The 13850-nt window shown below is 42.2% G+C and overlaps 2 protein-coding genes across 2 annotated transcripts in view; one reads left to right on the top strand and one right to left on the bottom strand.

Moving 5' to 3' along the window:
• Nucleotides 1-13850, top strand: part of cyfip1 (cytoplasmic FMR1 interacting protein 1) — a 232925-nt gene that overhangs the window by 150797 nt on the left and 68278 nt on the right. The window lies entirely within an intron of this gene.
• On the bottom strand, nucleotides 11227-11910 carry LOC139275339 (fibronectin type III domain-containing protein 9). Its single transcript, XM_070892650.1, has one exon. It carries the CDS (start codon nucleotides 11902-11904, stop codon nucleotides 11227-11229), a length of 678 nt encoding a protein of 225 aa, XP_070748751.1. The 5' UTR covers nucleotides 11905-11910.

Here is a 13850-nt window from a genome sequence, read left to right as displayed (position 1 = left end):
ACACAAATCTAGGCTGACACTCCAGTGCAGTGCTGAGGGAGTGCTGCACTGTCGGAGGTGCCGTCTGTCAGATGAGACGTTAAACCGAGACCCTGTCTGCTCTCAAGTAGATGTAAAAGATTCCATGGCACTATTTCGAAGAAGAGGAGGGAGGGGAGTTATCCCCGGTGTCCTAGCCAATATTTATCCCTCAATCAACATAACAAAACAGTTCTGGTCATTATCACATTGCTGTTTGTGGGAGCTTGCAGTGCGCAAATTGGCTGCCGCGTTTCTCTCATAACAGTGACTACACTCCAAAAAGTACTTCATTGGCTGTAAAGCGTTTTGAAACATTTGGTGGTCGTGAAAGGTGCTATATAAATGCAAGTCTTTTAAATTACTGGATAATATGCTTTTGTAAATTAAAAACTTTATTTTAATTTCTTAATTCTGAATAATTCAGTTTGGCTCCGTGGTAGCACTCTCTTCTCTGAGTCAGAAGATCAGGCTTCAAGCCACATGCCATGACTTGAGCACATAAATCTAGTCTAACATATCAGTACTCTATTGAGAAAGTTCTGCATTGAGTGGTGGGGTGGGGGGGTGGGGGGTGGTGCAGTGCTGTGTGGCGGGGTCAGGTTGGTGGAGGACCTTTGTCTTACGGGTGTTTAACGTAAGTTCCGTACTCCTCGGTGGAGATGTTGATTATGACTTGGAGTTCAGCCTCTGTGCGCAGACGCAAGCGTTGTCCGCGTACTGTAGCTCGACGGGATGGTCTTAGATCTGGCCTGAAGGCGACAAAGGTTGAACAGATTCCCATTGGTTCTATAGTTTAGTTCCACTCCAGCGGGGAGCATAAGACACAGGTCCTCCACCAACCTGACCCCGCCACACAACACTGCCCCTCCAGTTATCAAGATCCACGGCGTGGCCCTGGATAACATGGACCACTTTCCATACCTCGGGAGCCTATTATCAACAAGGGTAGACATCGACGACGAGGTTCAGCACTGCCTCCAGTTCGCCAGCGCAGCCTTCAGCCACCTGAGGAAGAGAGTGTTCGAAGATCAGGGCCTCAAATCTGGCACCAAGCTTTATGGTCGACAGGGCTGTAGTGATACCTGCCCTCCTGTATGGCTCAGAGACGTGGACCATATACAGTAGATGCCTCAAATTGCTGGAGAAATACCACCAGCGCTGTCTCTGCAAGATCTTGCAAATCCCCTGGGAGGACAGACGCACCAACGTTGGTGTCCTCGTTCAGGCCAACATCCCCAGCATCAAAGCACTGACCACGCTCTGTTGGACAGGGCACATTGTTTGCATGCCTGACACAAGACTCCCAAAGCAAGCGCTCTAGTCGGAACTCATACATGGCAGGCGAGCCTCAGGTGGGCAGAGGAAACATTTCAATAACACCCTCAAAGCATCCTTGATAAAATGCAACATCCCCATCGACACCTGGGAGTCCCTGGCCAAAGACCGCCTTAAGTGGAGGAAGAGCATCCGGGAGGGCGCTGAGCACCTTGAGTCTCGTTGCCGAGAGCATGCAGAAAACAAGCGCAGGCAGCGGAAGGGGCATGTGGCAAACCAGACTCACCACCCACCCTTTCTTTCAATGATTGTCACAGGTGGGACAGACAGAGACTGTAATTCCCGTATTGGACTGTTCAGTCACCTAAGAACTTTTAGAGTGGAAGCAAGTCTTCCTTGATTTTGAGGGACTGCCTATGATGATGATAATGACATTGTCCGAGATGTCTTTTTTTCAGATGAAATGTTAAACTGAGGCCTTATCTGACTGTTCAAGCGGGGGTAAAAGGTCCTCAATTGTGGGGCAGTGGAAGTGGGTGATGCACAAGAAGCCAGAGTGGGCGGAAGGTCGAGTTCTTGGCTTTTTGTGCAGTTGGAGAGGTTACAGGAATAGGAAGAGGTTTAAACATAAAGATGAGAATTTTCAATTTAAGGCGTTGGAAAATCAGGAGCCAATATTGGAGACAATGCAGGGACGATGGGTGAGCGGGGCTTGTTGTGATTTAGAATACAAGTAGCTGAGTTTTGGATGAGCTGATGTTTATGGAGGGTGGAGAATGGGAGTATGGCCAGCAGGGCATTTGAATAGTTGAGTCTGGAGGTGGCCAAATCATGGCTGAGGGTTTCTGTATAGGCGGAGTTGACTGATGTTATGGAGGTGGAAGTAAGCAGTCTTTGAGATGAAGAAGATATGGGGGTCAGAATCTCAATTCGAATCAAATAGGATGCCAAGGTTTCGAGCAGTTTGGTTCGGGAGGGGATGCAATGTACGGAGTTTGTGGCGAAGGCTGAAGACAATAATTTACATCTTGAGGAACAAAGTGAACAAACTTAAATGGAATAAGGCTACAGTCACGAGAAAATAGTGAAGATACAGAGGCCGACAGGCCTTGGAGCACATTGGGGAGCTAAATTCTGCTTGACTGATGCAAAAATTTATATAGCAGTTACTTCATAATCCAATTCCCTGGAACCGAAGATACAAAGGTTGTATCATTTTCACAGTGTAACAACTCATAAAGCTGTATGTGTATGCAGTTCCCACTCAATTTTATTTTTGCCAGTAGTAGTAGAGGACGTGGCCTTTTTCATGCACCGCCCTGCAGATAGTTGTAAAGCAGCAGTAAGGAGAGATGATGAGAGTAAGTAAGGATAAACTGCTTGTACCGGCGGGTGGGATGGTTACCAGAGGGGAGACACTTAAGATAATTGACAAACGAACCAGAGGAAAGATGAGATTTTTTTTTAACGTAACAATGCACTGGAATGCACTGCCTGTAAGGGTAGTGGAAACAGATTCAATAATAACTTTCATAGAAACATAGAAATTAGGTGCAGGAGCAGGCCATTCGGACCTTCGAGCCTGCACTGCCATTCAGCAAGATCATGGCTGATCATTCAACCTCAGTACCCCTTTCCTGCTTTCTCTCCATACCTCTTGATCCCTTTGACCATAAGGTCCATATCTAACTCCCTTTTGAATATATCTAACGAACTGGCCTCAATAACTTTCTGCGGTAGAGAATTCCACAGGTTAACAACTCTCTGAGTGAAGAAGCTTCTCCTCATCTCGGTCCTAAATGGCTTACCCCTTATTCTTAAACTGTGACTCCTGGTTCTGGAACTCGCCAGCAACGGGAACATTCTTCCTGCCACTAATCCCGTCAGAATTTTATATGTTTCTATGAGATCCCCTCATGCTTCTAAACTCCAGTGGATACAAGCCCAGTTTATCCAGTCTCTCCTCTTATGTCAATCCTGCCATCCCGGGAATCAGTCTGGTAAACTTTCGCTGTACTCCCTCAATAGCAAGAACGTCCTTCCTCAGATTAGGAGACCAAAACTGAAAACAATATTCTAGGTGTGGCCTCTCCAAGGCTCTGTACAACTGCAGTAAGACCTCCCTGCTCCTATACTCAAATCTTCTAGCTATGAAAGCCAACATGGCATTTGCCGCCTTCGCCGCCTGCTGTACCTGCATGCCAACCTTCAATGACTGATGTACCATGACACCCAGGTCTCGATGCACCTCCCCTTTTCCTAATCTGTCACCATTCATAATCTGTCTTCCTGTTTTTGCCACCAAAGTGGATAACCTCACATTTATCCACATTATACTGCATCTGCCATGCATTTGCCCACTCAACTAACCTGTCCAAGTCACCCTGCAGCCTCTTAGCATCCTCTTCACAGCTCACACCGCCACCCAGCTTAGTGTCATCTGCAAACTTGGAGATATTACATTCAATTCCTTTGTCTAAATCATTGACGTATATTGTAAATAGCTGGGGTCTCTGCACTGAACCCTGTGGCACCCCACTGGTCACTGCCTGCCATTCTGAAAAGGACCCGTTTATTCCGACTCTCTGCTTCCTGTCTGCCAACCAGTTTTCTATCCATGTCAATACATTTTCCCCAATACCATGTGCTTTAATTTTGCACACTAATCTCTTGTGTGGGATCTTGTCAAAAGCCTTTTGAAAGTCCAAATACACCACATCCACTGGTTCTCCCTTGTCCACTTTACCAGTTACATCCTCAAATATTGACAAAAAAGATTTGTCAAGCATGATTTCCCCTTCATAAATCCATGCTGACTTGGACCGATCCTGTCACTGCTTTCCAAACGCACTGCTATTTCATCTTTAATAATTGATTCCAACATTTTTCCAACATTTTCCCCACCACTGATGTCAGGCTAACAGGTCTATAATTCCTTGTTTTCTCTCTCCCTCCTTTTTTAAAAAGGGAATTGGATATATACTTGAATAGGAAAAAGTTATCCGGGTTATGGGAAAAGAACAGGGAAGTGGCTTTAATTGGATAGTTCTTTCAAAGAGCCGTCACAACATGTTGGGCCGAATGGCCTACTTCTCTGCTGTATGATTCTATGACAGAGTCCTGCTGTTTGGGGAATGCAGCACAATGGTGGAGATAAAGAACTAAATTTTTTTTTATTTTTGGGGAGAAACAACGATGATCATATAGGTGAAACCAAAGCACATGAAGTCCTGAAAAATTTCAGAGTGCATTCAGCTGCTTTCACTATAGGTATATTTTAGTGCAGTGCAATGTTATCAGTGATACTGGCTATTATTTTTTTTATATTTGTAACTGCGATATTCCTGAGGGACCAGACACCAAGGTAACATGTCTAGGAAATCTTTGAATGATACAAAAATCAGATTTTTTTCACCTGTTTTCAAAATAGTTTTCCAAATTGTGTTTGATAGTTAATGATTCCCAGACATCCATCCTTCTGCCATTCATTTGGAGTGGGATTGTTTCATTATAATTTTATATCCAATAACCTGATTCAGACAGCAGTTTGAGGATTGATTTAATTTTGACTTATACTTTCATCACATATGGTTAAATGTGATATAATTATATTACACTGGAGAGTAGGTCAGTGCTTCAGCACATTTAGATGTCTTTTTTGTGACGACTTCAGTATAAATTTTAGTGCAAATATTAAATCTTCTGTTTTTAGTGCCAGAGCACTTTTTAGTTGTTGTGAAAATAATTTCTTTCCACAGCTCTGTATATTATAACGGTTAATTCCAGCCCTCTTGGAGTTCTTTTTAAATGAGTCTGTTATTGTCCATCATGTAAGTAGTAGTTCTCTACTGCTTTAGCCATGAAAAATAATTGCCTGCTTTTTCGTGCTGTTCTAAATGTATGTCGAATGTTGTCATGTAGACAGCAGGTTCCCTGCTGCGCTCCTCTCAGTTTGATCAAATATTGATCGGAAAACTCATGGTTATTTCAGGCTTGCTTATCTTACTTTTTCTTGATTTATGCTACAGCAACAACAGTAGTGATTCTGTTTGACTAGTTGATTACTGCTCTGCAGTGGTTGGCCATATTTGGTGTTTACTATTGTTACAACTTCATCTGTGGCTATTTTGTGACTATATTCATGGAGTACTTGTATTGCCTGTTTTTCCTAATGTACAGTATTCTACGATTGTCCATATTAAATTTAATCTGCCATTGTTTCATATTACTCGCTGTATTCTCAGATTCATCATCTGCTCTGAGCTTGAATTTGTCCAGTTCGCATTGAGCTTTTGAATCCAACTCAGTAATGGATATTAGAAACAGGAGGAGTCCAAACATTGATGTCTTGAACACTATATAGCACTTGCTATGTAACTATTTGTAACAAGCACCCACTGTTCCTTACCCTTCCTTCAATTTCTTCTTATTCCCTGCTGTGGTAGAAGTACTGAGAATTGGCGGGGCGGGGCGGGAGGAGATGTGGGAGGGAAGATGATCTCGGGTTTTGGATCATTTGAGCTGTGAAGAAAGGCTAATAAAGCTTAATGATTCTAGTTTTTAAAACTTGCATTCATGTTTTGCCTCTTCCCTATCTCTGTAATCTTCTCCAGCCTTACAACCTTCCGAGATATCTGTGTTCCTCCAAATCTGACCTTTTGAGCATCCCCGATTTTAATCGCTCTACAATTGGCGGCTGTGCCTTCAGCTGCCAAGGCCCTCAGTACTGGAATTCCCTCCCTAAACCCCCCCCGCGCCTCGACCTCTCTTCCCTCCTTTTAGACGCTCCTTAAAAAACACTTTAAGATGCTCTTTGACCAGTCTGACTTAATAGCTCCTTATGTGGCTCGGTGTCCAATTCTGTTTGATAACAATCCTGTGATGCGCCTTGGGTTGTTTTATTACATTGAAGGCGCTATGTAAATACAAGTTGTTTTAAGTGAAGGAAATTGGTATTATAGCTGAAAAATTACAGAAATCAGAATACTTAAAAGGTGTTTTAGGTTGCAGAGACATTAAAGTTGTAAGATTGTAATTTTACTGCGTTGCTTACGTTGGGATATTTGATCATTTCATCAAGTAACAATGCATTCGTTTGTGCTTTATCCAGACCTTTACTGCGAAGAAATTAGAATCCTGCAGATACCCCCGATAAATGTATTTTTGCATAGTTTCACTACATTGTCTAGGAGAGGCAAAATGACTATTAATATAATTGGTGCAGTTGAACTATTGAATAGAACCCTGCACTGTGACTTGGTACTATTCCTTGCTGAGATCTTGTAACAGCAAACAAAATATTTAAAAATAATATATGTCCATGCCTCCAAACCTGCAAAATGTTTATCCATATGACATCTACTTTAGGTTTAGACGAAGTTTGCATGATCTGGTAATTAGTGTTAAATCCAAGGAAGAGGCATATAAATTGGCCAGAAAAAGCAACAAACCTGAGGACTGGGAGAAATTTAGAATTCAGCAGAGGAGGACAAAGGGTTTAATTCGTAGGGGGAAAATAGAGTATGAGAGTAAGCTTGCAGGGAACATAAAAACTGACTGCAAAAGCTTCTATATATATGTGAAGAGAAAAAGATTAGTGAAGACTAATGTAGTCCCTTGCAGTCAGAATCAGGTGAATTTATAATGGGGGACAAGGAAATGGCAGATCAATTGAACAAATACTTTGGTTCTGTCTTCATGAAGGAAGACACGAATAACCTCCCGAAAATAATAGGAGACCGAGGGTCTAGCGAGAAGGAGGAACTGAAGGAAATCCTTATTAGTCAGGAAATTGTGTTGGCGAAATTGATGGGATTGAAGGCCGATAAATCCCCAGAGCCTGATTGTCTGCATCCCAGAGTACTTAAGGCAGTGGCCCTAGAAATAGTGGATGCATTGGTGGTCATTTTCCAACATTCTATAGACTCTGGATCAGTTCCTATGGATTGGAGGGTAGCTAATGTAACCCCACTTTTTAAAAAAGGAGGGAGGGAAAAAACAGGTAATTATAGACCGGTTAGCCTGACATTGGTAGTGGGGAAAATGTTGGAATCAATTATTAAAGATGTAATAGCAGCGCATTTGGAAAGCAGTGACAGGATCGGTCCAAGTCAGAATGGATTTATGAAAGGGAAATCATGCTTGACAAATCTTCTCGAATTTTTTGAGGGTGTAACTAGTAGAGTGTACAAGGGAGAACCAGTGGATGTGGTGTATTTGGACTTTCAAAAGGCTTTTGACAAGGTCCCACACAAGAGATTGGTGTGCAAAATTAAAGCAAATGATATTGGGGGTAATGCACTGACGTGGATAGAGAACTGGTTGGCAGACAGGAAGCAGAGAGTTGGGATAAACGGGTCCTTTTCAGAATGGCAGGCAGTAACTAGTGGAGTACCGCAAGGTTCGTGCTGGGACCCCAGCTATTTATAATATACATTAATGATTTAGACAAAGGAATTGAATGTAATATCTCCAAGTTTGCAGATGACACTAAGCTGGGTGGCAGTGTGAGTTGTGAGGAGGATGTTAAGAGGCTGCAGGGTGACTTGGACAGGTTAGGTAAGTGGGCAAATGCATGGCAGATGCATTATAATGTAGATAAATGTGAGGTTATCCACTTTGGTGGCAAAAACACGAAGGCAGAATATTATCTGAATGATGATAGATTAGGAAAAGGGGAGGTGCAACGCAACTTGGGTGTCATGGTACATCAGTCATTGAAAGTTGGCATGCAGGTGCAGCAGGTGGTGAAGAAAGAAAATGGTATGTTGGCCTTCATAGCGAGAGGATTTGACTATAGGAGCAGGGAGGTCTTACTGCAATTGTAATGCAATTGTACAGGGCCTTGGTGAGGCCATACCTTGAATATTGAGTACAGTTTTGGTCGTCTAATCTGAGGAAGGACGTGCTTGCTATTGAGGGAGTGCAGCGAAGGTTCACCAGACTGATTGCCGGGATGGCAGTACTGACATATGAAGAAAGACTGGATCGACTAGGCTTATAGTCACTGGAATTTAGAAGAATGTGAGGGGATCTCACAGAAACATATAAAATTTTGACGGGATTGGACAAGTTAGATGCAGGAAGAATGTTCCGATGTTGGGGAAGTCCAGAACCAGGGGTCACAGTCTAAGGATAAGGAGTAAGCCATTTCGGACCGAGATGAGGAGAAACATCTTCACTCAGAGAATTGTGAACCTGTGGAATACTCTACCACAGAAAGTTGTTGAGGCCAATTTGTTAGATATATTCAAAAGGGAGTTAGATGTGACCCTTCGGGGTATGGAGAGAAAGGGGTATGGAGAGAAAGCAGGAATGGGGTACTGAAGTTGCATGATCAGCCATGATCATATTGAATGATGGTGCAGGGTCGAAGGGCCGAATGGCCTGCTCCTGCACCTATTTTCTATGTTACCAGCGTTTCTGCTGAGGTTCAATTCTTTGGAGTGGCTGGTTCATTTCAGCCTCTGATATTACAAATATTGTTATGTCTGCCACAGAGACTCTTCTGAATGCTATGCAAGTATTTTATGAGGGGAAGCACTATTTTGTTGGAGTAGTTTAAAATTATTCTTGAAGCTTCTTGATTGCTATGAAAGTGAGCAACCATTCAGTAAAGAAATGTGAATTTAAAAATTGTTGCCAAAGTGGCATTCTGCTAAAAGGGAAAAGGATTGCCTGATTGAGCAGTTGAATATCAGGAAGTTTGTTCTGCAGCAGATGGTTTATTCACAGCAATTTGTTTTCTTTATTTTGATGAATTATTTTTGTGCTATTCAAAGTAGCGCTTAATAAAATGGATTGCTTTTTTATTCTGAGCACCCCAGTGCACACATCGAACACTCCCAGCTCAAGAATACCATGCTTTGGATGTTGTAACACTGCTTTTGCCCCAACGTTACCATATGTGACATTTCTATTTCTACTCCAGTCACCCCTATGTGGCATTGCCAGTTTTGTGCCAAATCGTACTCTGCGACCATGACCACTTGGAACTGGGTTGGGACTTCCCCAAACTCATTTCATGTCGGACCCTTAATAGCCAGAAGATGAGAGACTTTCATTCCATTAGTCTGCACCGAATTCGGTCGAAGGTCCCAGAAATAATGCTAATTCGTTACATCGTTCCTGTCCACATACAACACAATTTGTATACATTTCAATCTTTTAAAAAAAAAATTATAGTTTTCATAAAAACTAACTTTTAGGGATGTGCTTGGTGTCTTGGGCGATAGGTCGAGTCAGCAGGGCGGGATGTAAACATAGAAACTAGGTGCAGGAGTAAGCCATTCGGTCCTTCGAGCCTGCACCACCATTCAATAAGATCATGGCTGATCATTCACCTTGGTACCTCTTTCCTGCTTTCTCTCCATACCCCTTGATCCCTTTAGTCGTAAGGGCCATATCTAACTCCCTCTTGAATATATCTAACAAACTGACCTCAGCTGTCGAGAATTCCACAGGTTCACAACTCTGAGTGAAGAAGTTTCTCCTCATCTCGGTCCTAAATGGCTTACCCCTTATCCTTAGACTGTGATCCATGGTTCTGGACTTCCCCAGTATTGGGAACATGGGCTGTCTAATCATTAGCATCCGTTTTATGCTACTGCCCAAGAACAGGCTCATCACGCCCTTAGTTTCAAATATGGCCAGCTGTAGTCTGCATAATTGTGTTACTGATTGTTGTCTTGCCTCTTCTGTGCACAGAATATGTGGCATCATGTCCTGTTTGTTTCAAATTGGTGACAACAACGACGACTTGTATTTATATAGCGCCTTTATCATAGTGAAATGTCTCAAGGCGCTTAACAGGAGTATTATGAGATAAAACATAATACCGAACCGCTTCAGTAGAAATTAGCACAGGTGAAAGAGGTAGGTTTTAATGAGCGTCTTGAAGGAGGAAAGAGAGGCAGAGAGGTTTAGGCAGGGAGTTCCAGAGCTTGAGGCCAAGGCAACAAAAGGCATGGCCTCCAATGGTTGAGCGATCATTAGGGATGCTCAAGAGGGCAGAATTAGAGGAGCACAGATATTTGAGGGTTGTAGGGCTGGAGGAGATTATAGAGATAGGATGGGGCAAAGCCATGGAGGGGTTTGAAAACAAGGATGAGAATTTTAAAAACTCGGCTCATTTAACTTTATTAGTTGGGAGGTTTGGGGCTGGAGGAGATTAGAGATGGGGAGGGGTGAGGCCATGGAGAGATTTGAAAATAAGGAAGAGAATTTTGAAATCGAGGTGGAACTGGAAGCCACTGTAGGTCAGTGAGCACAGGGGGTGATGGGTGAGCGGGACTTGGTGCGAGTTAGGACATGGGCAGCCGACTTTTGGATCACCTCTAGTTTACCCGAATGTGGGAGGCCAGCCAGGAGTGTGTTGGAATAGTCAAGTCTAGAGGTAACAAAGGCATGGATGACTCAACACTACTTGAACATTGTGATTTTTCTTTAGGTCTGCTGCAGCACTTTAATTCACCTTTTTATTAATTTGAAGCTTGCATAATGTGTAAAACAGACTACAAAGTCATTCTCTTCATACGTTGCTTTATTTATATGTTAATATTGGTGTTCGCAATCCAGCCTCCAGGAAATACAATGATAGAATGAAATAGCTGCATACAAAATAAACTGGCTTAGACATAGCAGAATTGATAAATAGAGAATTTCAGGTTTAGTTCTCTTCTCTCGCTTCATAGAATAAAACATCATTAACATTTGATACAATTGCAATATCAAAATGGAAAATGTTGCTGGCTTTTAGATTAAAATCAACATCAAATTACCATAGGCCGGAAACAGCGCATTAAAGGCCACAAAATGAAAATAAGAACTCTGACTCTACTACAACAATGGCTGCTACTGGAGATTGATTCTATTCCAATGCTTTAAGTGACCATGTGGAGGGCTGGTATTTAATTGCCACAGTTTTGACTGTCAAGCATTATTCTTGTTACTGCTACTTGTAGATAATTTCTCAACATCTACATTCAATGGTACAACATCTTTTGAAGTGAACGGATTTTCAATTATGGTGCTCAGCTGGGTATCCTCTCTGATTCCGCTATCTCTGTCAAGAACGACATTGCAGGGAATATCTAAGTCATCTTCAAGTGCCGTTTCCGCCACTCTTGTCTTCCAAGCTTGCATTCCAGCCTGATCAGAACTTGTATTGATGCCTTCAGGGTTTCCTCGTCTCTTGCAGCACCAGATGTGGAGGCAGCCATACAATAATGTACCAGCAATGATGAGAAGAAGTATACTGCTCGTCAACCATATGCCCAGAGCCAGGTCTTTCCTACTGCTGGTAACTGCGGCAGTGTTTTGGGGCGATGTGTTAAAAATTGTACATTGCTCATTGGTAGGGTTGGCTGGTTGGCAGGTGATGCACAAGATGTATGTGGTCAGTGGAGTCAGCTTCTCGACGGACAACCAATTTTGACTGATGGGCACTCGTTCCTCTTTCTGAGAATTTTTCCTTGAATGTCCAGACAGTACCGTATTCCAGTTGGGATAGTACATGATGCTATAAAAATTATTGGCACAGTTAGCAGCAGAGGACCACGTCACAATTGCAGATGTGGAAGATATGTTCTGTATGGCAATCCCCATCATGTACTTCAGTTAAAATGTTTTTTGAATATGATTTGATCTGCTTGTGTAGAAGGATAGTCTGCAGCCTTTAAATTCTTGTAAAGGTGGGAACTATTAATTTTATTACTGTGCGCACAGGAGAAGATCAAATGAGGCATGTAGAAGTACCTATGGAAAGGCGGTCACTGTTGTACTCACCTGTTACATTCAGAGCATTCTGTAAATGAAAAGGAAACGGTGCTGTAAGAAATAGGCTTTTCAAGCTGAGTATTAAATACAAGTAGTAGATCAGCACAAGGAGTATTTAGCTTTTGATTAGTATTCTTTGGATCACATTTCGGAAGTTACAAACAATAGAAATGATTCTTGAAAGTGCAGCTATGAGTCTCGCTATTGACACCGATTAAAATGTTAAAGTTAAGCAGCTCCCTGTAAATATCACTCGAATAAATATAAACAGAGTATTTTGGATCGGCTAATTTTTTTTTAAAGTATTAATGGAAAGAGACTATTTTCTTCTAAGTTTTACCTAACAAATTTAGCATGATAAATAAGAGTAAACTGGACTTGGAGAAGGGTGAGAAGGGGATAAGCAGCATGTTTAGTTTCAAATCCTTGGTCAGTATTGCAGAAATCTAGCAAGGGTGTTGGATGGGGAATCCCATGAGCAAAAATCAGTCGTGTCTGGCAGACCAGTACACTGATCTGGTATGTTAGATAAATATCTATTTAGTAGAAATCTGTTATTATGCAGTTTGCATATTGCAAGGGAGCACCATCTAGTGGCATTATTTGAGTACTTTGATTTAAAAAAATCACATAACTTGAAAAGTGATGTGTGTTGAGGGACCTGGGTGTCCTTGTACATGAATCACAGGAAGTTAACATGCAGGTACAGTAAGTAATTAGGAAGGTCAATGGCATGTTAGTCTTTATTGCATAGGGATTGGAGTATAAGAATAAGGAGTTTGCTACAATTACATAAGACCTTGGTGAGACCACATCTTGGAGTACTATGTACAGTTTTGGTTTCCTTACCCAAGGAAGAATATACTTGCCTTAGACGGGGTGCAACAAATGTTCACTAGATTGATTGCTTGGGTGAGAGGAGGCTGTCCTATGAGGACAGATTGAGTGAATGAGCCTATATTCTCTGGAGTTTAGAAGAATGAGAGTTGATCTCATTGAAATTCTTAGAGGGTTTGACAGGACACAGTCTCAGGATAAGGGGTTAACCATTTAGGACTGTGAAGACATTTCTTCACTCAGAGGTTTGTGAATCTTTGGAATTCTCTACCCAGAGGGCTGTGGATGCTTTGTCGATGAGTATATTCAAGACTGAGATTGATAGATTTTTGGGGCACGAAGGGAATCAAGGGATATGTGGATAGTGTGGGAAAGTGGACTTGAGGTATAAAATTAGCCATGATCTTATTGAATAGTGGAGCAAGGGCTGTATGGCCTTCCCCTGCTCCTATTTCTTATGTTCTTATGTAGGTGTGCAACAATGCACTCAGATTTTGATTTTAGTTATTATAATAATTGGACCTTTTTCATTGTATAGCTTGTACCTGTGATAATTTTGCAATTACTTAAATATGTGTTCTCTCTGTAAATTATTAGATTAAAATACTTAATTACATTTTGAATCTTGTACGGAAGAACCTGTTAAATTTATTCCTATATAAAATGAAGTGCGTGTGGATCTCTTTAGCCCCGATTTTAACTGAGAGCAGGAATCAGGCAGGTGAGCGCCAGCCCAGGCGATTGTTAATTCCTGGGCCTCATCTGCATGCTGCCGGTCAGCTGCTTGCCCGAAATGGGCAGGAAAAGGCAGCTAGCTAGCAGGCGAACGTGAATGTCAGTGTTACGAAGCCAGCACCAAAGCAACGGGGCAAGTCACTGGGAGGAGGGTTTTGCGAGAGGGAAGGATCGAGAGCCCAGGGCAGGGAAGGCCTAAACTTTAC

The sequence above is a fragment of the Pristiophorus japonicus genome, chromosome 10, assembly GCF_044704955.1.
Source record: "Pristiophorus japonicus isolate sPriJap1 chromosome 10, sPriJap1.hap1, whole genome shotgun sequence".
Classification (NCBI taxonomy): domain Eukaryota; kingdom Metazoa; phylum Chordata; class Chondrichthyes; family Pristiophoridae; genus Pristiophorus; species Pristiophorus japonicus.
The sequence above is the reverse complement of the archived record's forward strand: the minus strand, read 5'-3'. Positions and strand labels throughout refer to the sequence as shown.